This window comes from Plecotus auritus (assembly GCF_963455305.1).
Source record: "Plecotus auritus genome assembly, chromosome: 6".
Classification (NCBI taxonomy): domain Eukaryota; kingdom Metazoa; phylum Chordata; class Mammalia; order Chiroptera; family Vespertilionidae; genus Plecotus; species Plecotus auritus.
In genome coordinates, this window is record NC_137773.1 from 62072054 (window position 1) to 62097501 (window position 25448).

At 37.8% G+C, this 25448-nt stretch overlaps 1 protein-coding gene across 1 annotated transcript in view; it reads right to left on the reverse strand.

Moving 5' to 3' along the window:
- The window catches only part of DCHS2 (dachsous cadherin-related 2), a 200001-nt gene that overhangs the window by 51832 nt on the left and 122721 nt on the right, over window positions 1–25448 (reverse strand). The window contains exons 4-10 of the mRNA XM_080672565.1: window positions 18684–18920; window positions 16594–17610; window positions 14021–14208; window positions 12609–12708; window positions 10980–11137; window positions 7682–8525; window positions 5146–5385 (exon numbers count right to left, since the gene is read on the reverse strand). Of these exons, the coding sequence (XP_080528691.1) occupies window positions 5146–5385; window positions 7682–8525; window positions 10980–11137; window positions 12609–12708; window positions 14021–14208; window positions 16594–17610; window positions 18684–18920 (2784 nt within the window). The remainder of the gene's footprint in view (window positions 1–5145; window positions 5386–7681; window positions 8526–10979; window positions 11138–12608; window positions 12709–14020; window positions 14209–16593; window positions 17611–18683; window positions 18921–25448) is intronic.

Here is a 25448-nt window from a genome sequence, read left to right on the forward strand (position 1 = left end):
ATAAGCATAACCAATGGACGCAAGACACTGGGGGTGAGGGGTGAAGACATGTGCCGGGGGGTAGGGGAGGCCAGTGGGGGAGGTCAATGGGGAAAAAAAGGAGACATATGTACTACTATTTGTATTAGTTTAAACAATAAAATAAAATTTAAAAAAAGAAAAAGGAAGAAAATTACAAGCTGTGGCTTTATACACGCAGCTCAGGCATAGTTGAACACCAGAAAGCTTCTATGGGAGCCCTAAAGCTAATCTTCCTGAAGATCAGACCAAGTTGAGTGGCAGATACAAGAGGTAACTTCTTGCAAGGGGATGCTTATTGACCTGAAGATCCATGGCTACAGTCAGATCTCAATAGTCATGTATAAATCTGACTCAGTTGCATGCAGCTTATAGTTTCAAAAGAATATCAAGTTTTCTCATTTATATTGGAATAAAGCTGAAGGTTATGTGTAGAAGTCATTTCCAAGGATATGAAATCCAAAAAAATAAAATGTAGTTTTGATTCAGGACGGATTTTATTTATATGTTGTGCTTACCAGAGATTAAGAGTTTTATAAGTTAGCTCATATAGCTATGTCTCTTGACAGTTTCTTTGATTGGCTTGGAACCATACTGGATGCCCTCCCCCACTACATTTCCTGACTTCAGAGGGTTCTTCTTTCATAAAGACCCTTGGAAAGGCATTGGTTAAAGGGACACCAGCATCCTTTAAAAGCCTATGGTAGTTGTCTCTGTGTAGAATATATAGATGATGGTGTCACTGGTCCTGAGAAAACCAACACTCTACACTAATTTATAAGGACTAGCAGAAGTGATTTGCTTTCAGCCAGCAGAATACATCTATAGGGTAAACTCTTCCACTATCATCCATCACCTACTTAGCAAAGATATTGATCATCTTGGCATCCAGTAGAATACCACATTGAGTCACCACTATGATGCTATCAAAATCAGAACTGATGAGCAAAAAGTAGCAAGTAACTTAGATGTGTTAACTAGATATATGTATTAGACCAGAAGTTGGCAAACTACAACCTACTGACCAAATCCAGCCTGCCCCTGCTTTTGAAAAGTTTTATTGAAACACAGCCATACTCACTTCTTTATGTGTTACCTATTGCTGTTGTCTTGCTGCAGTGACAGAATTGAGTAACAGAGACCGCATGGCTTGCAAAGCCTAAAACCTGTACTGTCTCCCCCTTTACAGAGAAAAGTTGGCGGAACCCAACCTAGCTGGTTGGCTCAGTGGATAGAGTGTCAGCCTGCGGACTGAAGAGTCCTTTCCAGTCAAGGGCACATGCCCGGGTTGCAGGCGCAATCCCCAGTAGGGGGTGTGCAGGAGGCAGCCAATCAATGATTCTCTCTCACCATTGATGTTTCTAGCTCTCTCTCCCTTCCTTTCTGAAATCAACAAAAATATATAAAAATAATAATAAAGTTGTTGTTTTTTTAAAAAGTTGGCGGAACCCTATCCTAGAGTAAAAGGTGGGAGTGTGGTAGGAGCTGAGGACAGAGGAAAGATGGAACCACGTCATAAAATGCCTGGTTGTTAAGCTAAAAAACAATAGAATTTTACCATCAAAACTGGGAAATTAATAAAGAATTCTGACCAGGGGAGTGCTCTTTTCAGAAATGCTTTTTCAGGAAGATAATTTTTCATGTAATCCCTCAACTGTGCAATGCCATGCAGCTCAGACATTTCTGAAGCAAAAATAGGATCATGCCTGGTTGACTGAATGAAGGGATAAATAAATGAATAGATTCTAAAGAGTGAAGGCAACTTGAAGCAGCTTATTTCACAAATGCTCCAGTTTCTCAGATCCCATAGCCAAACATATTTACTGAGCTCCCAAGTCTTAGCTTGTACTAAGGGTCCTGGGATAAAAATGACTAAACTGTATCCTCAATCCATGAGAAGTTCACAGCCTAATGGGCAGGCAGACAAGTAACCAATTATACAATTACAATACCATGAAGTCAATGAAATACGACTCTATATCAACTTCATCAGTGATTCTCTCTGGGTGAGTGACGTTATCAGTGCTCTTACTCTCTCTCTTTTCCCCTTCTGTTTACCATTTCATTAATTCTAAGACACATTTTTTTGCATTTCTAAATTGAGATACAATTTACCATTAAGGGTGCCTTAGACTCCATGAAATAGATACTGTCACCACCAAGTTGCCCCTTGCTCTGAGTTGTTCATCTAGCATGTGATGTTTTCCAGGAAACCAGATGTAGAGTTCATTCAAGATAAACCCGGATAGAGAATACATTTTTATAGAATAGAGAATAAGATCTCATTGTAGAATTCAACACTTCTGTATGGCAATGTGTTTGATATTTGCCACTATTAAGTAAAGGTATCAGCCAGGAGTGAGTCATCTTCCCTGGAGGGGCACCCTTTCCTCTCAGCAGTGGAGAAGGGCGCCCAGGGGGGAAGGTCTTTTCTCACTAACAATGGAGCTTTTGTTGGTGGCTCCAAGTACTGTAGCAGTTTTAATATCTTAGTTAAAACCTGGTAGTTGTTTTTCCCTTTTAATATAAGAAAAAACTCCTGTTAGAACTAGTGTGAGTCATACATCATAAACATTCGGTGCTGGAATTCCCATGGGTTTTGAAGGCCAACACTTTAAGCTGACATTTTTTAAAACTACACTGTAGAATGCTAGAAAACATATGTTAAGCTTTCTGGTATTAAGTCATGCTATAGTATTTTTAAAAATACATACTATAAAGTAAACCATTCATAAATTCCAACATGATGCCAGTATGTTAAAATCTTGATTATGTCATTTAATTCTCATGCATAATCCTTTTTCATTGCTTTAACACAACAAGCCCAAAAAAAGACTGAGAGAAAATATGTTCAAAATCACAAACATACACACAAATTCACATGCATTTACATAACCACTTGCTTAATCTGGCCTCATTAAAAACACTGAAATTTCCAATAAACTGAAATTGTCTCTAAAACATGTGAAGGTATATGTGACTCATGAAGATTCTAAATGTGTACTTCAAGTACCCATAATGCAGAGCCAGAAAAACAATAATTTCATATCTGAATTCTCCATCCGGCAAACCATAATCTCTAAAATAATGAACAATCAGTTCAAGTAACATATTGCAGACTATTGATTCTAAAAGAAAATAACACAAATACTGGGCAACTTGACAAAAATTGGAAAGCATATTTATGGTCATCATCTTTAGTTGATATATGCAAATTTGAGAGGAATTCTTTCCTCTCTCTTCAAACATTTAAAGCAAAAGAGATCCATTCAGTAGAATCCATTACAGACAAATAAAATTAAGAAGCTAAAGTCAAGTCAAGGGGAGGAAGCATTTTACAGACTTTAATGATGGCTCAATCGCGCATCAGTGACAGGTTTGCATGTGTCTGTCTACTTTGAGAAGTGCTTTCTATGGTGTCCCACGCCCTGTGTTGCTCAATTTATACCAGAGCACACACTAAAAGAATTTCACTGAAGCGGAATTATGGTAAAATACAAAACTTATGTATATTCTCTCTTGTTTCTATCACCCTAAAAGTCATACTGTGGGAACTGTGCTAAATCAATTTTTTAAGCATGGGGTGGAACAAGCAATTGTTAGTATGCTCCTAGTGCGACTTTGAGCATAGTAAGAAAAATTGTTTGATAACACTGCCCCACTCTGGTCAAAAGAGAGATTAGGTAGCCCTTAAAATGAAAATTTTTGTAGCATGACATCCAAATTTGTGTAAAATACACTTCATTAAAAGACGATGTTTTCCTAAAGAGCAAAGCATCTGAATGATATACAATTTAGATTAAAAGCTGAAGGAAATATATCTTTTAGCCTTTTGAAACAGGAGGAACAAGCTATTATTAATACTACTAGTATTTCTCCATAGAAACATCTATTGTTAGTCCTATAAGAAAAGAAAAAAATATTATGCTGATTATGTAATGCCACTTGCTATATAAAAATGTGAATCGTGAAAGGCTGGTTTATTAAACTATTCATATTTATTCAGGTGGGGAATAGTGCATATGCTGTTAAATGGCAAATACTTCACTGTAATTTTTATAATTATTTTGTTTAAAATAAAAACAGGATATTATTAAAGTTACTGAAATTTAAATGCCAAAACGTCAGTGATATTGAAAAGCAATTCCAGCCCAGTGGACAGAGTGTCGGCCTGTGGACCAAATGGTCCTGGCTTCGATTCCGGTCGAGGGCACATACCTTGGTTGCAGGCTCCTCCCGGGCCAGGGCCCTGGTTAGGGTGCCTGAGGGAGGCAAACAATCGATGTGTTTTTCTCACATCGATGTTTCTCTTTGTCTTTCCCTCTCTCTTCCACTCTCCCTAAAAATCAATGGAAAGATATCCTCAGGTGAGGATTAACCACAACAACAAAAAAAGGAAAGTAATTCCAAGAAATTCTAGGAAATTTACAAATTCTTAGCCATAGTAACCGTTTACTTCAAAAATCATTTCCTCAACATAGTGGTTGACATTAATAATAGTAGTAGTAGTAGTAGTAGTAATAATAATAATAATAATAATAATAATAGAAGTTAACATCTCTTAACCATTTATTGTGCCAGACACTGGTCTTAGTTCTTTACATGTAATAATCATTGGTCCTTAGAACTATAAATCAGGCATTATTATTATACCCTTTTTATAGATAAGCAAACAGAGGAATAGAGAGGATCAGTGACCTGTTAAAAGTTACACAGCTAAGTAAATGGCAGTTCTAGGATTCAAACCCAGGCAGTCTGACAGCATCCTATCTCTTCCATTATGCTATATAGAGAGGAAATAACTATCTGCCTTCCTGTATTCAATGTATCCATTATACTCTGAAAAAAAGGTGATACCAAGTCATAGTTCTGCTTACTATCAAGATCAAATCAATAACTTCTATGTTAATTAGGTGTGCATCACTCTATTATAAAGATCAATTGATAAAGATCAATATAAGAAAATTCTATATAAAAACACACATTATCTTTACACATGAATGGGATTTTCTATGAGAAGTTTGAGATGACTCACAAGTGTCTCATTTTTCTGGGACACAACTGGTTGAAATGATGTCTATTTGTGTTTTTAGCATTAATTACTTAGTTTCCATATTTTAAAATTACCTGAATCTCTGTCCATAGCTTCAACTCTTGTGACAAACTCCCCTGGATTTTGGTTTTCTTTAACTGAAGCTTCATACAGGTGTTGCTTAAATACTGGTGCCTCATCATTTACATCAAGAACAGAAATTGTCAAAGTCTGGGATGAAGAAAGTGCTGGGACGCCATCATCCAGGGCCAGAAGGGTCAGAACATGCTGAGTTTTCATTTCATAATCCAAAGAACACGTTGTAGTTAGTAAGCCTGTTTTAAAAGTGGAGAAAAATAATATGTAATAAATATTATTTAGAAAAGTCCAGCTCACTCTAACTTATCTAACTTGCTAAAACTTCAGAACCTTTGTTAAATAATAAATCTTATTAGACTGACTTTAAATTTATATATTATCTAAAATAAAATGACAGCATTTTTCATCAGAAAAGTCACCCTAATTTAAACTATAAGGATGAATGAAAATTCAGAAATAATCTATCATATACCTTTCTTTCCCGTGAAGATGATATCAAAATGATTTTTCTACCCAACATCGACCTTCATTTTTTAAAATATATTTTTTATTGATTTCAGAGAGGAAGGGAGAGGGAGAGAGAGTTAGAAACATCAATGAGAATCATTGATTGGCTGCCTCCTGCACACCCCCTACTAGGGATCGAGTCTGCAACCTGAGCTTGTGCCCTTGACGGGAATCAAACCCAGGACCCTTCAGTCCCAGGCCGACGCTGTACCCACTGAGCCAAACCAGCTAGTGGTGACCTTCATTTTTTAAGACATTTAGGTTTTAACAGTATACATCTTCAGGTCAAATGACAATTCATGTTTAAAGTGACCAAGTAACAAAAAAAAACTGAATACAGTTGCATTGCTTAAGATATTTAGTCTTTAAGGTATTTAGTTTTATTAAAGACTTATAAGCTCCTTATATTTGCTGTGTTAACTGTCTTTTTCATTAACAAAAAATAGTACAGACTTTATAACTCAGACAACAAATTTCATGAATAAAACATGTCTCCATCCTATTGCCATTGGAGCATATAACTCATGGAAGCAAAGTGTTATAAAGCCTTGCACACATATAGCTCCCATGAGTCCAACTATCACACTTTTTCTTTTAGGATTGCTGTATGCTTCTCTAAAAACATGCTCATCCTATATGAACTTTCCTTCAAATAATTAAAGAGGTTTACTGCTTCAGATTTTATAAAACAGTTTTCCAGTAATTACTTACAGCCAAAAGCCATTGAAAAAAATCACTATAAGAAATATGAGCCTCGTGAGAGAAACAATAGCCCATCTCACATGAAAGCATTCAGCAATTATCATTTTATGTCATTGAAAAAATGTGTCAACTGAAACAGCCACTGCAATTGTTCAAGATTCATGAGGCCTATATATGAGACACAGTTCTAATTTTATCCATCCTCTTTAAAAATCTGAAATAGACCTTCCTTAGCCATTGTGGAAAACATTTTAAGCATCACTGAAAGAGGTCCTTGGAGACCCCCACTCTAACAGTAATCAGTAACCAGGTCTGGACTATCTCTCTGTCAGTTGGGCCTTTAGGTGATGCTCACGCATGCCTCAGAATGAAACCATATGTGCAGTATTCAATAAATATTTTGATAAAAATTTTTCAGCAGGATATAGCCAGACTATAATCATGACTTCCAAATCCTACACATTCAGTCCCATTCCAAATTATGGTCTTACTAATGGTGGGGCCAACTGGCATACATCTGAGATTTATTTTTCTAAGGCTCATGCAGAAATGACTATTTTTTAGAGGTTGAGATGATAATCCACCTCCTCAATATCTCCTGAAAATCAGATCAACCAATGAATGCATAAATAAGTGAAACAACAAATCAACGTTGCTCTCTTTTAAATCTATATATATATAAGGCTAATATGCAAAGTGTCCCCTCAGGAGTTCGACCGGGAGAACGGGAGTTCGATCTCTTGCTATGACATGCGCTGACCACCAGGGGGCGGCGCAGAACATGGTGGGCAACCAGCGGCAGCAGGGTCACTGAAAGAGTGAGGGAAGGAGGAGGCAGGAAGGCGGGCAACCTGATTGGCCCTGATCATTGGTCAGGCCGAGGGACCCTACCCATGCACAAATTTCGTGCACCAGGCCTCTACTAAATAAATAAATAAATTCCAACTATTTACAAAAGCATGATAAATTTCCATACTAAAGCCTTTGAATAATGCTGTTGGCTAGTCATATTCTACCTTTTTGTACTTTTGGTACCATCTCCACCTCTGTGACTACCCACAATGGGGGCAAAGAAGTTTGCTGTTACTGTAGATTCATCTCATGAAATGTGAGCTAATTTCATATCATAGTCAATATCAATGAACTGGCCAATTACAGTTGGTTCTCTGAATACAACCTCTGTACCTATCACATAAAGAAGTTAAACACAAAATTAACATTTTTTTAAAGCCTATTCATTTGGAACCATCATCTTAACAGAGGAAACTGAAAAGGATCAATGTAAGCAAGTGATCAGAGGCTTTAATTGACAGTGACAAATACCTGATGACTCATCTAGCATAAAGGCCATGTTTTCATTTCCTGAAAGAATGCTGTATGTTACTCTTCCATTCCTTCCTTCATCTGGATCGTGAGCAGTTACGTGGTGCACCAAGGAGCCCACTGTGGCATCCTCTTTGATATGAGCGATGGGGAAAGACATAAAAGTGGGGCTGTGGTCATTTACATCCAAAATCACTACCTTGGCCATCAGCGATCTCAGTCGCCGGTCTGTCACATTCACAGCCTGATCGGATGCAGTCACTGTCAGGACAACAGTAGGAACTCTCTCTCTGTCGAGGGGGGATGCAGTGACCAATGTGCCAAATGAGGGGTGGATGAGAAATGGATTGATTCCAGGGTGATGGGATTCAATGAAGTATTGTATTCTACTGTTCAAAAAACTGCCATCTCCATCTTTGGCATTGAAGACGTGTACCAGAGTTCCTATAGGGACATTCTCTTCTACACTTATCACAATGAACTCTTCTTGGAAAGATGGGGAATGGTCATTCTGATCTTCCACATCAATGCTAAGGAAGACTGTGCTATACAGGGGAGGAGTTCTGCTGTGATCTTTTGTAACCACCCTGAAAAGATAATGTGATGTCATTTCATAATCAAGTTCCTTAGAAAGGAACAAGTCTCCTGTTGAGCTGTCAATTTCAAAGGGGCCATCCTTATCATCTGCAGCGATACTAAAATGTAGTTTTCCATTATGGTGTTGTTGAAAGTGATCAGGTGACTTTATCAAGCTCATTATTTTTGCAGGCTTCAAGTTTTCTGGTATAACTAAATGTCTAATATTCTGAGAAATGGCAGCTCTCCCTTTGGATAGTGGTATCACCTGAAATAAGAATTAAAAGGAGCTATTAATTTGGAGTATTTTTTTAAACAGTTGAATCAGTATATGTGATGATGTTACTTTGGAAACTAATCCCTTCTATCTGTGTGAAATACATATGGTAATTGGTAGCATTTTTTATTACATAACTAGAGGCCCAATGCAAGAAATTCGTGCAAGAGAAGGCCTTCCTTCCCCCAGTTGCAGGCACCAGCTTTCCTCTGGCACCCAGGACCTGGGCAGCCAATAGGCAGCCAGGACTCAAGCTTCCCTCTGACCCCAGCTTCGTCCAGAAGGATGTCCGGAATGACATCCGGTCTAATTATTATAGATTCCAGTATGCTTCTGATGATTGAAAATTTCATAATATCTAGGAGATGAGAAAGTACATTTCCACTTCTCATTTGTTCTAATGTATGAAATGATATATTGGTGAGGCCATGCTATATTTTGACAAGCTGAACTATAGTCTTGTGATTCTTCAATGAGAATGTGGAATATGTAGTTCTCCAAATTACTCTAAATCCTAGAGACCAATCCTATCTAATAAAAGAGTAATATACAAATTAACCATCACTCCACAACACCCACAAGCCACGCCCACCCGCCACGCCCACTAGCCAATCATGAGTGAATATGCAAATTAACCCCAACCAAGATGGCTGCAGCCACGGAGAGAGGAGGAGGGAGGCTTGGGTTTCCCCGGCGATGGAGGAAGCCAAGTTTTCCGCACACCCTGGCCTGCCCAGGCCTCCGCTTAAGGCTACAAAGTTTCAATGATAGAAGATAAATAAATCCCAACAAAAATGATGGCAGCCACAGAGCTGGAGAGAGCAGAAGGCTAGGGTTGCCCCCAGCGATGGAGGAAGCCAAGCTTTCCACACACCCTGGCTGGCCCAGGCCTCTGCTTAAGGCTACAAAGTTTCAATTATAAAAGATAAATAAATCCAACCGAAATGGCTGCCACCACAGAGCGAGCAGAAGGCTTGGCTCTGCTCCAGGCTACAAAGTTTCAATTGTAGAAGATAAATAAATCCCAGATACTAGGGCGTCCGCTTGGGTTGCTGGAGGGTGTGGCCGGCCTGCAAACCACCACAGGCCCCTCACCCAGGCTGCCCCACACCCCAAGGGAACCCCCACCCTGATCCAGGACACCCTTCAGGGCAAACCAGCTGGCCCCCACCCATGCACCAGGCCTCTATCCTATCTAATATAAAAGTAATATGCAGATTGACCATCGCTCCAACACACAAGATGGCTGCCCCCATGTGGTCAAAGATCCTGCCCCCATGTGGACACAAGATGGCCACCACAAGATGGCCAGCAGGGGAGGGCAGTTGGGAAGGGACCAGGCCTGCAAGGGAGGGCAGTTGGGGGCAATCAAGCTTGCAGGGGAGGGCAGTTGGGGGCAATCAAGCTTGCAGGGGAGGGCAGTTATAGCAGGAGGGAAGTTGGGGGCAAACAGGCTGGCAGGGGAGCAGTTAGACATCAATCAGGCTGGCAGGGGAGTGGTTAGGGGTTGATCAGGCTGGCAGGCAGAAGCGGTTAGGGGCAATCAGGAAGGCAGGCAGGCGAGCAGTTGGGAGCCAGCAGTCCTGGATTGTGAGAGGGGTGGGATCGGGCCTAAACGGGCAGTCGGACATCCCTCGAGGAGTCCCAAATTGGAGAGGATGCAGGCTGGGCTAAGGGACACCCCCCCCCCGCCCCATGCATGAATTTCGCGCACTGGGCATCTAGTATATCCATAATGACAACATCTGTGTATATTTATGTATCATGTGTCTTTGTTTATCTAAAACCAAAGACTTGAGGAATTCCAACACAGAATTTTCTCCTAACATACATATTCGCAATCAATAAAAAGTTCTTTGGGGTATATGTTCTTATTTTTTATACATACCAGTATCAATATTACTGATTATCATGTGCATGAGCAAAGAAAAAAGGCCATGCACAGTTATCTTATCTTTGACTCACTGGTGTAACTTTTTCCTACTAAGAAGACTTTTCACAACTTGTTTTCCCATTATGATTAAAGTAAAACCTTAGAATATGGATCCTAAGTGACTTTTCTAAATTTAAAAATAATTACAAAAAGCAATGTGATTTATTATTTGGCCATTTGTTTACATATAAGTTACTTCTGCGAATTTACCAAGTCTTTGCCATTAGAAAAAATTAAAGGAAAGACATTTTTTGTTTATTAAAATAAAGCAACATTAATACCTGTACAGGATGAAGATACATATTTTGTCAGGAATTGGGCAAAGTTCAAATAAAAAGTTATTTGAGGCTAATGATTTCTCTAATGATAATAAAAAGGCACACATACATGTGCAATGCTCTCTAAAAGCAGTATTCACACATTGAATGTATCTTCACTCTATAAAGTTGTATAAAAATCAAACAGAACCTTAAAACACCCTTCTACATGTTATGGTGATGACAGAACATTACCTGAATGTTAATAACTGCCTGTCCTTGAAGAGGAGGCACTCCCTGGTCACTGGCAATTACAGTCATCCTGTAGGAAGGTCTATAATCATACACAAGCACTGTGGTTGTTCTTATCTCACCACTGTTGGCATCAATCTTGAAGTGATCAGATCTATTTTCTATACATACACAAAAATTAAGAAATTAATGTTAACTGACAATGCAGAAATCAGAATTAACTAATCCAAATACATCTGTGTTTGAGCATTTGGAAGATGTATTTGCCTTAAGCTCTGTGAGAGAATGAACATAAAAAAATAGCACTAAAAATATACACAAGAAACAGAACATTTTCTAAGCGTGATTTACTTTAACCGTAAGAATATTTAGTCTTCATAGAGATTCATGGATCTTATTATTCTAATCATATTTCTTTATATTAATAGCACTTGTTATCCACTAATTGCTACTTTCCTTTTGATAAAAATTGACTTGCACATTACATTATTGAAAATTATTCATGTAAGGTGGATGATTGGTGGGTTGGTTTCTATTTAGGGCACAAAAAAACTACTATAACTTTTCACTAAACTTTTCAATTCTTTTTTACATATAAAGGTGATTCTAGACCAGGGGTGGGCAAACTTTTTGACTCGAGGGCCACAATGGGTTCTTAAACTGGACCAGAGGGCCGGAACAAAAGCATGGATGGAGTGTTAGTGTGAACTAATATAAATTCAAAGTAAACATCATTACATAAAAGGGTACGGTCTTTTTTTTTATTTCAATAGTTTTATTCATTTCAAACATTTTAACAAGAAGAATGTAAACACTAATTATTATAATTTGAAACTTCAAAAAATGGAGGAATCATAGCACAATAACATACCTTATATTGAAGATGGCAAAGGCAAAATAAAATTGCCTAACAAAGGAAAGGTACAAAAGCCTTTCAAATTAAACTTAAATATAATAAAATAATTTAAAACTAAAACAAATAGAAAAGAACAAAATGTGTAAACAGTAAATTAAACATTTTCTTTAGTGCAACTTCCAAATTATGCCCGGACGTAGATGTAGATGGCAATGTAGACTGGGTTGAAAGGTTTTTGGTCTTTAAAACATCAACTTCAGTGGGAACAGTGTTGTTAGTCTCCTTTTTAGCTAATGCTCTGATACTGTGCTCTCCAGGGGCGTGTCTCCCTACATCACCACGATAACGTGTCTACGCATTCCCAGGGTGATGTCGGGGGACGCGTCCGCGGGCATTACAAGGAGCCTCTGGAAGATTGAGAGGTTGTTCCTTCTACTGAATGGGCGGATATAAATCCGCCCACTCAGAAGAAGGAGCTGCGGCCCTGTTTCCCTATGTTGCCATGTTAACACTGTTGCTGGTGAAGGAGCGGAGGGGAGAGCAAGAGAACCCTCTGCTCTTTCGGCTCCGCGGGCCGGATAGAACAGCCGAATGGGCCGGATCCGGCCTGCGGGCCGTAGTTTGCCCACGGCTGTTCTAGACCATAACAAATGTATTTTGTTTGTAATTTGGTGTTATTTTCAATGTTAACTATGTCCACAGAAGGAGGTAGATAGTTGATAAACAAAAGAGGAAATTCTAAATGCTCATAATCCTTTATGGGTAGTGACATTTACCTGAAGATACTGAATATATAACTTCTGCGTTGTTTCCTTCATCAAAATCCTTTGCAAACACAGTTGTCACCAACATATTTACTGGTTGACCTTCCAAAACCTGTCAATAAAACAGACGTCTTACAAATTTCTTAGTAATTTTTTTTAATAAAAAGCAATGAACTTTAAATGAAAGCACACACTACTACTAAGCATTTAAAAAACTATTTTAAAATCCACATATAATTCTAATGTCTACCATATAAAAATTATATGGGTGTAAACCCATGAAAAGAATCCACATTACAATTTAAATATTTTACTCAATTTAAACAAATTATCTACAGCATTTCAACTAATTCTGAGGAGGGTGGAGAAGGAAATCAAAATAACTAAGCAATCTTGGATTTTAAGTGTATTTTTAAGGATTCTAGCATCTTTTCATTCATCACCTTCTCAGGACATTTTTTTAAAAGGTTGTTGTTAAGGTCTAAAACATGTTAAAGATAATCGTAAATCTTTATTTCAGGAAACATACCTCATACAGGAGAGATAATTAACAGAAACTTTCCTAGAATATTGAAATCAACATGTGGAGTTGAACTCCATATATAAAAGTCCTACTATGCAAGTAAGCCACAGGATATTTTAATGACATGATTAAAATCATAATGACAAAACATTTAGCTTTGGTAAAATTTTCTTTAAATAAGGATTTGGAAGGTTAGTTTAAAGTCATTAGCTTCCTAAATACCCTATGCATATCTGAGCACAATTTGAATGTTCAATTTAATTACTTAGGAGTTACGGCTTCCAAACTTTTTATTCATACAACCCATTCATTATTTTTAAAAAATCTGAGTACCTCCAAGATATATTTATTAACTAGTTGTGTGTGTGAACTAATATGCTAATTTATTATGTACATTATAAAGCATACAAAAACATAGGAATAAAAAAAGATGAGATAATATAACTATAATTAGAAGTTCTTGCATGTGCCCCCAATAGATCAGCTTTTATAATCTCTCGATATGTGCCTCTCCACTTTAGAGCTACAGATTCTTCCCCTATCTCTAAATGAACCATCTTAGAGATGTGTATCAGTCACTCATAAGGAGCTCTGCACAGAGATACATGCAAATTACTCGAAAAACAATCCTTGTCTGAGCATTGCTGATAATGGGGAACCAATATGTTTAAAACTTCATTAATCATACAACAATTGGATATGAGATCTCAAATTGCACATATAACCATTTTATTTTTTGATGAGTTTTTTTGGACATATACACAATTTCTAGGTCTTCTAGAAATGAATGCATTGCCACGCCATCACTGATTTGATAAATTCATGCTTTTTACCACAAGATGGTGCTCAAATAACTAAGAATACTACAAGTCCATTGCAAGGCTATTTCAACCCCACAAACCTTGATGTGTAATTCCTTTCCAGGGAGACACTGTGGGAAATATGGCCTGTTATCATTGATGTCAGTAACTGCAACATAAACCACCATGCTGGCGTTTCGCGGTGGGGAGCCATGGTCGGTCACTAGGACAGTCACCTGATGGTGCACCTGATGTTCATGATCCAACGCCACCCAACTGATCAGTTCGCCTGAGGGGCACAGAGGACAAAAGAGGGTGACACTGTGCACTAGAATTCTGGCATTGTGAACCACTTCCAAAATAATCTGAGGAAAGGAAAAGCAAACATCATAAAGCTCTGAATAAAAGCACAACTTCCAAGATTGTGTGAGTAGTTTGATTCTACTGTTGAAAGAATTTTCTGAAGTTTCTCCTAAAAATGCCATTTTGTTTGCCATTTTGTTTGTGTTTCTATGAATTCGATTTGAACTAAAAATTGAATTCATAGAAACCAATGATAAAATAGTCTGTGGCACCTTAGTAATAGCTCAGAAGACTAAACTACAGCATGTTCCTCTCCACCTTGCTATGCAGAAAAAAGGAAAGAAACACTTCAGCTCAGCTTGGGCATCATGAGCTCTGAGTTTGGGTTTCAGTTTCTCCATCTCAGACCCGGAAGGACCTCTCTGAACCTACTTCCTTAGGGCTATCAGAAACAAATGCAATCATAAATTTAAAATTATTTTGTAGGCTGTAAATCATTATACACATGGCAGTTGTTATCATCACTTTAAAATAATGGGAAATATCTCCATGAGAATCAAATAGATCCCTCAGGCTATGGTTTTTCTTTTACATATGCAGTTAGTTATTTATCGTTATCTCACAAAACATATGTGTATCGATGGATAGTGACTTCCCCAATAACTTAATGTTTACAAGCCTTATTTTACATATTCTTGTTTAGAACTTACTCACTCCTAGTCAATGTCCCTCACATTTCAGCCTTGGAGACTCAGGCATAAAATTGAAACTGCCTCTACCTCTTGTCAGGGCCATTGGAGGCCAAGTGCTCTCTCTGGTAATCTGTCCTCTGCTGCAGAGTTCTGCCAGGCAGTGACTAACTCACTATTTATGAAAATATCTATTTGTGAGAAAGTAAACATAAAGCAACTACCACCTCACATTGCTATTTCTAAGATTTTTTAGTTTGCCCTCTTTGTCCAAATAAAATGATGTGTAAAACAAAACAAGAAGCTGAAATGAGAAACAAAAAAAGGAAATTCACATTTGGGTATGTTGCTGAATTGGTGAGCTTAATTGCAGCACTTACTATATAAATTATATAAGGTGTCCCAAAAAATGTATAAACACTTTACCAGCTGATAGCTCAATTTTGAAAATGAAATGTATTTTAATAAACACTGACTTTATGATTATTCAAAGTGTGTGTATACATTTTGGGGGACACCTATATTAATACAGTATTTACAATAAGTATGATTTTAACAAAAATTACACACACAAAACTACTTTTTTTAAATCCTCACCCGAGAATTTGTTTATTGATTTTGAGAGAGAGACAGAGAGAGAGAGAGAGAGAGAGAGAGAGAGAGATCGGTTGCCTCTGGTATGTGCCCCAACTGGGGATTGAACCTCCAACCTAGGTATGTGCCCTGCAGAGGAGAACCAGCTTGGGAGTGAACGGGAGCTGGTACCTAGCTTGCAGGCTTCTTGACGAGCACTGTGCCCTGGTGAGCACTCCACTTGCTAGAGGAAAAGGAACCTTTTCATAATTCACACAACAGAAATCTTTGGAATAAAGTTAATCAGAACTGAATTCAAATTCCATCCACTACAGGGCACGGGGCCTCATTTACATGGGCTACGTTATACGTGGTACCTCCAGGAACTGTACCAAGTGGTGACCTCCTCTCATCTCCTTCTGGCTCTGTGACCTGGGGCAAGTTACTTGAGCTATCCGAAGTCTCAGTTCCCCCAGCTATAGAGTTGTAGCATAAACATATTTCGTGTGTAGATGGTTTCAGAGATTAAATAAAGTCCCTGTAAATTTATACAATATAAATTTTATTTCTAATGATTCATACTTTAAAATTTTAAATTGTATAAATTATAAAAATTTAATTAATTTCATAATTAAAACTTGAAAAAAATCACTGTAAATATTTTTCTTTCCCTATGGTTCCCTTCTCAAAATGAGAATGGGAAAATATATCAATAGAGTGGTATTGAAATCTTGGATTGATTTCTAGTTTTCATCAATGACATTCATATTTTATAAAATATTATTTAACATTTTAAGAATCTACAAATGCAAAAAGAAGGTTGGTGAAAAAATTGGACTTTATTAAAGGCTTTATTCAACCCAGTTCTGACTGTATCTCTAATTTAGAATAAGAACCATACTGTGGGTGAGAGGCAAGAGAAGTATGAATCATTAGAAATAAAATTTTATCCGTTTTTACTTCATTTTAAAATCACAGTACTGTAATCAATAAGGTATGCACTAAAGACTATAATTTTAATTATATGCTTGTACTAATGTGATAACTAAAAGATTAGGGTTTTGTCAATTCCAATTTTAAAGGAATAAGGGGAAGCTACAAAATGCTACCTGTATGAGGATTCATCTTGAAGAATTTTCCATCAGACAGAAGGAAATATGACAGCTGTCCGTTCTTTCCCGAGTCTCTGTCAATTGCTGTAATTTTGCCTATTACCCCTTGGGGCAGGGGGCTCTCCTCCACTTTCAAAAACAACATATCATGCAAGAAGGTAGGGGAATTGTCATTCTCATCCAGGACATGAACAATTACTGAAGTGCTCACATTTTGTGACCATCTGTCCTCCGGAATCCGGGCAAACACTCTAAAATGATATGTTTGGGTGGATTCATAGTCAAGCTGTCGCCGCAAATAAATCCAACCTGTGTAAGGGTGAACGGCGAACACAGCAAAGTCTGCGCCGGGTTCCAGCCAGTAAAGAAGCTGGGAGGTTTTGTGCTGTGGGCCAAGCGGGTAGGCCTGTACTTGCAGTATTTGGGTCATCAGTGAGAGAGACTCACTAACTTCGACTTGATAGACCAAATTTCCAAAAATCAAGGATGGGTTCAATTCTTGTTTTTCAATAACTATTGTCAGCAGGAACAAGGATGCTCGAGGAGGAACGCCGAGATCCTGGGCCATGAGAGTTAGTGTGTGCTTCTGGGCCACAGCGTCTCCCAGGCTGTCGTTGAGGTACACCACGCCCAGCCCCGCGTCAATGGAAAAGATGCCTGGATTCCGGCTTACAATGGAGTATCGGACGAATCCATTCCAGCCACTGTCCTTGTCTTCTGCACGCGCGCGGTACAGGGCTGTGCCGGGCAGTGTGATCTGCGACACTTTGACCTCGTCGGAGGCTTTGGGAAACACTGGATGGTTGTCGTTGACATCGATTACAGTTATGTTGACCTCCGTGCTGCCGCAGGTGGGGGAGCTGCCGAGCTGCGCCTGGACCGTGAGCACCACTGTGGGCTGCGTTTCGTGATCCAGAGGCTTCCGGGTTCGAATGGTGCCCAGCCACGGGTGGATAGAGAACGTTCCATGCAGGTCGCCAGAGGAGATCCTGTAAAAAATTGGCTCTGAGGAATCTGAATAAAAAAAGGGAAAGAAAAAAGAAAAGAATAAAAAATAAAGCAATCTCTGTATGTCAAAAGAATGTACCTGTGGTAACACTGAAATCTGAACATATTAATGTATACTGCATCTACAGAGAATACTATCCAACGTCTTCTGTCTGCCTCAGCTCTCCAAAGTCTGTTAAAAAGTGAACATATGGTTTAAGATGCTTTAGTGGATAACGGTAGTGTCAATGGACACAAAGCAAGGCACAGGCTCGCTATCGGTCACCATTCCTCTTGCACTAGTTAAAAGGAGAAGACATTCAGAAAATTATTTGGATGCCTTTTAAATATAATTGAGGGAGCCAAGTTAAGTCTATGTTGATGTTTCTCTATAATATCTACCTATGAATGGCAAATATCCTCCACAAAAGTTGAGGGAAGGGACAGAGTAAGGGAAAGGAGGGAGCTAGGAGAAGGGGAGGGCAAGGCCTTTGAACAAATAATTCTCTTCTAGGAATTTCTCCTGCAGAGAAACTTCTACAAGTCTCACAAGGACATTGCTTGAGTACTATGCAGACTAGCAAAATACTGTAAATCATTCAAATTGATAGCAACAGAGAAATGTTTCATAAAATCATTCAAACTTTATATCATGAGACAAAATGATATACAGTTACCTGTAAAGTTGTGCAGTAAAGAGCAGAAAAAAATATACAGTAGAAAAAATACCATATAAATTATACAGTAGAAAAAAAGATAGTTGTAAGACAACAAAGATATTAGGATACATTTTTGTAAAAAATTGTGTGTGTGTGTGTGTGTGTGTGTGTGTGTTGGGGAGTGGGATATAGGAGATGTATATTGTTTACATTGAGTTTTTTTATTTAAAACTTTATTTTGAAAGTACCTATTACTTTTCTGAGTAGAAAAAAATTGTAAGATAGAAATAATGTTGAAGAACAATGAGTAAGACACAGATTGTGTGGTCTCCACTCTTCTTGCATGGAGAGAAGAAAAGATTTAACATAAGACTATACAGCCTAAGAAAACACAGGAAATGCTCCAACAATCAATTTCAATGCAGGATAAGAAGTACTTACTCAAGGACTCTTTCGCTTTCACTATTCCAACAGGACTGTCTTCAGGTACATCTTCATAAACTGAGAAAGTGTACTTCGGCCTTTCAAATTCAGCAGGTGCCAGAGTTGTCTGAAGAATGTGTATAGTGACTTCGGCATTAACGACAGATGTGAGCCCGCCACCATCTTGAGCACAGACCATCAACAGAATTGTAGTAGATTCCAAATGACCAAGAGTTGATGTTAAGTAAATAATTCCTGGGGAAGGGAAAGAAAGAATTAAGACACAGATAACGTGCAATAAATACTGATGAGCAATCGAACATCTGACCTATTGATTCTTCTGTGATGGTTAATTTTATACCAACTTGATTGGGCCATGGAGTGCCCAGCTATTTGGTCAAACATTATTCTGTGTGTCTGTGTAAGAGTGTTTCAAGGTAGATATAGATATAAATGTAGATATAGATACAGATACAGAGCTCCTATTGGTTTCATTTCTCTGGAGAACCCTAATATATCCACTTTCCAAACAAAGACTTAAGTATATTTGCAAAATGATGCTCCAAAATCTGACAAGTAAATAACATTTTCCTAGAGCTTAAACACTGGGCATCTTGAAACTAAATTAATTCAACAGAAAAATATAAATGGTGCTGCATTTGTTAGGCCTGACTAACATATCACCTGCCCAGATGTAATGTCAACAAAGTCGATTAGTAAAAAATGACAGAGATGAGCCTGAGACAACACACTTCAACGTTACATGTCAATGTCGAAGTACTACACCAATGTTAACTACTATAAAGAGTGCTTAGCTTAGAACCTTGCATATATAGTAGTCATTCAGAGAATGAATTTATTGGATGGAGGATCAGGAGTCCCATTTCCCATAGAGAAGTGCCTTGTTAAGAAAAAAAAAAAGTTTTCCAGTCCTGCCCCAGTGGCACAATTGGTTGGAGTATCATCCCATATCTGGCTGGGCTCAATTCCCAGTCAGGGTGCATGCAGTAGTCAACGAATCAATGTTTCTCTCTCTCTCTCTCTCTGCCTCTCCCTCCCTCCCTCCCTTCCTCTCTCTAAGATCAATAAAATAATATTTAAAACTTAAAAAAACGTTTTCCAAGCCTTTTGAAGCAGTGCCTGACCATGCAAGGTAAATTCTTCCAATCTCAGTTTTTTACTAGGTTTTGAAAAGCTAATGCTCATTATCTTATTTCTTCGTGTCTCATTTCATAGCACTCTTAGAGGTAAGGCCTTCACACTAGGGTGTCTGCATTAATGTATTTTAAACACACATACACATATATTTGTATATATGTATACATGCACATATCTCTACACATGTGTGTGCTGTGTATATATATATAAATGTACAAACATATATATAATTGCTGATCTACCCCAAATTCTTCTGTAATGATGGGATAGTCAATATTGTATGAACAAGAAACCAGTTCAATTGCCAAGCCAAGAATTTAATTTAACATGGTATAAACTGGGAAGACACTTGGGCAAGAGAAGCACAAACGTTTTCCAGAGGAACCCCCCTTCATCCCCAGGATTCAAAGAATTCTCTCAGATAATGGTGCAAGCCCACAGTTAAAAAAAATCTCAGAACACCTGAGGAAATATGTTAACATGAATGAGACTGAATATCAATAGCAGACTTTGGCTGGGAAAGTATTCAGAAAACATAAATGGACAAAATGTTCTACTTAAAAGACAAAATTTATTGGAATGAATTTCAAGATAAATCCAAACATATATTTATGAGAAACACACCTGCAAGAAAAGGATACAGACAGATGCAAGTGAAAGATAGGCAATTAGATGTTACCGCCAACCTCATGCTCCTTAACTTCTACAATCGATCTGACACATGATGTCCGCTTGCTTTTGGACTTTTTCTTTGATTATATGATAGTGTTTTGTTTGTTTGTTTGTTTTTGCTTTCCTAAAAATTCCTGGGATTTCTATCTCCTCCTCAAACTTCCTCCTCCTTACACTTCTAAGCATTTCTCTATTTCTAAGCATTTCTCTTTGTTCTATTCACTGGAGGGTCTCAAAGGTTGTTTCCTGACCACCTGCATCCAATCACCATGGATACTTGTAAACTCAAAATTTTCAGATTCTTATGCAGATATTCTGATTTCTAGATGTGGGAAGGATCCAGGAATTGCATTTTTTACAATTTTAAAGTTTAAAAACCACTTCTGTATACTTTCTCCTTCAAAATATTTATATGTTCTTCAATAGTTACTTTATCCTAGTATCTCCCATGTCTTCCCACCTGAATTATAGTTCTATACCTCTTTCTAGGTGGCAATTCTTTTGGGGTATTTTTCAGTTTGACATCAGTTGGACCATCAATCATCTTAGTTAAAATTAAGAAACTGTGTGTGACTCATCATCTTTCATTATAAACCAGTCACCATTCTTATATTATTTTCCTCTTTAAGTATTCTCAATTAGTTCATTCCTCTCTCTTTTTATTATTATCTCCTTAGTACAAACTTCATAACTTTATCCCTAGATTATAATAATATATTAATATATAGTCTCTGTTAATTAATTTATATTCCCTGTTCAACTTTTCTAGTCCTATAATTCACCTAGCACAGTGCTGCCAGGGTAATTTTCCTTAAATGTCATGTTCACCATAATGTGCTAGTGCTCAAAACCCCATGTCATTCCTCATTTCCTGTAATAATTAAGTTTAAACTTCTCTGTCATGCTTTTAAGTTCCTTCATAAGCCACCCCACTTAATGTAGCTTCATCATTATGTAGCCCATTTCTCCACTTCAGACATGATCATCTCTGGCTGTCATATATGGGTAAAAAGTATGATATAAAGCAAAGCTCATGGAATGCAATCATAGAAAGACTATTTTCTTTCTTTTATTTAAATTTATTTTTGTGCAAATGGTTGTTCCCCTAACCCTAAGTCAAAATTCAGGAAGCTCCTACAATTTCCACAATCACTACCAAACAATTAAAATTCTTTTTGTTACTTTAAGTCACAAAACAGTCTCAATTTAGTAATTTGGATATAAAGGTACTGGTTTTCTAGTACCTCCTTTGGCAATCCTTCATAAAGTGAGACCTGAAGGATGACTTAGGTCATTAACTAGGTGAAGATGTGAAGATGGGAAGAGGAGAGGAGAGGGAACAATCAACTGATCTCAGCAGAAGAAAAACGATGTAATGTACTTGCAGAAGGAAGATGGCATAAGAAAGGAGGAGGAGCAGGAGGAGGAAGAAGGAGAAAGAGGAGGAGAAGAAGAAGAAGTTGGTATAAGGAAGGGGCACAGAGATTAAAGGAAAGAGTTGTTGGAGATAAGGACACATAGGAAAGCAGGCAGATCCTGAAGGGCCTGGTTTACCATAACAAGGATTTGGTCTTCAGCCAAAGATCCATAGGAAGTCATTAAAGATTTAGGCAGTGGAGAGAAATGGCCAAATCTGTCTTTTTATACTTAAACACGGTTCATTTAATGCCTATGTATATACATTTTACTAGGCTTCTTCCAAGCCAATGGTTACTTTAGTTGGCCTTTAAAGTCAATGTTGTATAGTAAAACAATTCCTACTAGAGACCAGGAAGGAAATAGTGAGTTTCTTTGAACACTCACCACTTAGAAGAGGGAAGTATTAAGATTAAGCTTGTCCTTACATATGCTGAGTATTTAAAAACATTCACTTTTTCTTACATTTGAATAGAAAGAGTAGCTAGAAAACTTATTTACTTGAATCCAACATTCTTAAATAAACTGAGCTGTCTATTAAAGTTGAGGAGCTAGAAAATGTAGCTCTATATTATATATTACATATAAATATGCATAAAATATATAATAATGAAGTAGTAAATAAAAGAAATAGTTCTCTGCCTATATATTTTGTCAGCTTTAAGTGTAGGACACTATCCTATATAATAAAGAGGTAATATGAAAATTAACCCTCACACCCTCACAACATGGCTGCCTATGACCAGGCTGGCAGGGGTGTTAGTGAGGGACAACCAAACAACTGAACAAGCAGGCTGCGTGGGGCGACCAGGCCGGTGGGGGTCCGTGAGGGGCAACCAGGCCAGCAGGGGGGGAAGTTGGGGGTGACCAGGCCGGCAGGAGGGGGGGGGCAGTTAGGAGCAACCAGGCCGGCAGGGAGGGGGCAGTTAGGAGCAACCAGGCCAGCAGGGAGGGGGCAGTTGGGGGTGACCTGGCTGGCAGCGGGGGGCAGTTAAGGGTGACCTGGCTGGTGGCGGGGGGGGGGGGGGGGGGCAGTTAGGGGCGATCAGGCCAGTATACAGAGGCAGTAAGGGGTGATCAGGCCAGTGGTGGGGGTTAAGGGGGCAGTTAGGGGCAACCAGGCAGGCAAGCAGGTGAGCAATTAGGAGCCAGCAGTCCAGGATTATGAGAGGGATGTCTGATGGCCAATTTAGGCCCGATCCCAGGGATTGGGCCTATACTGGCAGTCGGACATCCCCCAAGGGGTCCCGGATTGGAGAAGGTGCAGGCCGGGCTGATGGGACCCCCACCAGGTCTCTAGTATTTTAATACTTTAAAGTACAGTGATTAATTGACTCTCATTTTTTTCATTACTCACGCATTCAGAGGACCAACTTTAACTTTAAAACAGACACAGATGCATGTACAGATCACTAATTATTTTATGTTTTAATTACTGGGTATGTGGGTTTATGCATACTAATTTTAATGTGCAATAATGCTTGGCTATTATCTTTAGTTTGTCACTTTTTTATTTAAAGGAGGAAACTGCTGGAATAAAATTTATTTTAATTGACTAATAAAAGTACTTAAATACAAAGGTCCTCTTAATTAAATTTAATATACAGTATATATAAAATCATGTTCTACTAATTAAGCAATACTTACTTTCATAATCAAACCTCCCGCAAAAGATGGGATATTCTTAACCAATGTGGTAATTCCTACTTAGAAAAAAATCTGTAGGTCACTATAAAATTATAAGCTATGGAATAGTTAAAAACAAAAATAAGCACAAAGTCATAACCTTCATCAAACATGGAGTCCGTAAGTGTGGTTTTCTCAAAAAATAGGACAAAAACGATGGGGTATCAATACTACTTTCTTATTGGTTATTGATATTTATGATATTTTTCCTATATTCAGTTTGTGAGAATATAAAAACTTATTTACCAAATAGATTATCTTATGCTATTTATTTTGCACATGAATCAGGGTAACTAAGTTGTAGCAGCTGACAGGAATAGAATGGATTCAAATTTCTATCTGATATTGACAAAGAAAATAATTATCCAAATTTATAACAAACTTATAAAAGGTTCAAGTTCAGGTCTGCCATATTACCAACCAGGCACTTTAGGCAAGACACTGAATCCCTTTCTGCCTCAATTTCTTCCTCCACTAAATTTTAAGGTCCCTTTCATCTCCAAGAGTCAGTGATCTTCTATTGAAAAAATGAATGAGAAAACTCTCCAACATGCTTTTGTTTCCTATAAAAGTGACATACACTGGTTAGGTGCCTGTGATTAATTTTAGACTCTGTCTTGTAAATAAAAGAAAGAATGTTTTGGCGTGAGCAGGCTCACATACCTTATGAAATGAGATGTGGTATTAATTTATTAACTACATATCAAAATGTTCTATATGTAGAAAAGTGGCAATCATGAAGAATTATGAGAATCATTACATGGTATCAAATCTGAGCATAAAACTAACATTAGAAAAGAATCTGCCCTTGAAATAAAGAAAAACAGAGTCTGTGCTACATTACTTAAAGTCCGTTTTAAAATCCATACATCCGAGCAACACAGAAGCTAATCATGGAGGTACAGCTGCCCTTGGCTGGCAGTTTAATTCACACAGTTACCCTTTTAATTATTTGTTCTGTAGTACTAAACTTGGATTTTGTATATGTCATAACTAAACATAGATCAGATGATGGGCAAGGCAGCATAATTTATTGTTGCTCAACTACTTTTTGCAAACACAAATGCTTGCAATCTCTGTCACCTTAAAATAATCTGAATTAGAAGTTATATTTGTTTCAGCAGAAAATGACTAAATAAATACCACAAACAGAAAGGCTAAAGAACTGTTTTTTTTTTTTCATGCTACTAAAGGGATACTTCAAACAATGTAGAAAAAATCTACATATAGTTCATTAAATAGGATTAAAAATACATGAAACAGAGCTATTAATAAATGTGTCTCTGTATTTCCTTCCTTTAAAACTCAAAACACTGTGGTCTACCTCGTGGCCACATCAAAGAAGGCCAACTAACTGAGAATAAGAGAAATGAAGGCTCAATTCAATCTCTCTCTCCTGGTGCCTAAACACATTTTACAAAAATATTCTTTGAATTAACAACACACTTAGAAAATCAGAAACAGACCAGGAAGATAAACCCACAAGAGAAAACAACCATGACATCGCCACACCCACTCCCCTTCAGTTTTCTTCAAGACATTGCTCTTACCAGATGAACACGATAATCACAGAGCTCCATTTTTAATGCATGAGTCTTGGTTGTGGCACAAATAGGTCAATGGAAAAATCTCTTGTCTTCAGGAAAACACGAGCCTAATAACACACTATGTAAGCTTGTAGAATAGCATGTTTGATATAGGAAGCATTAAAATGAAAGGGCGAATGGACCAGTGAGCAAATTAATGAATGTCTCAAAGAGAGAATTTTAGAGTAACTCAGGAAGAAGTGACAATGCAGAAATGTACTCATCAATTCTCAACATTCTCCTCATGCAACATAACTACATAAAA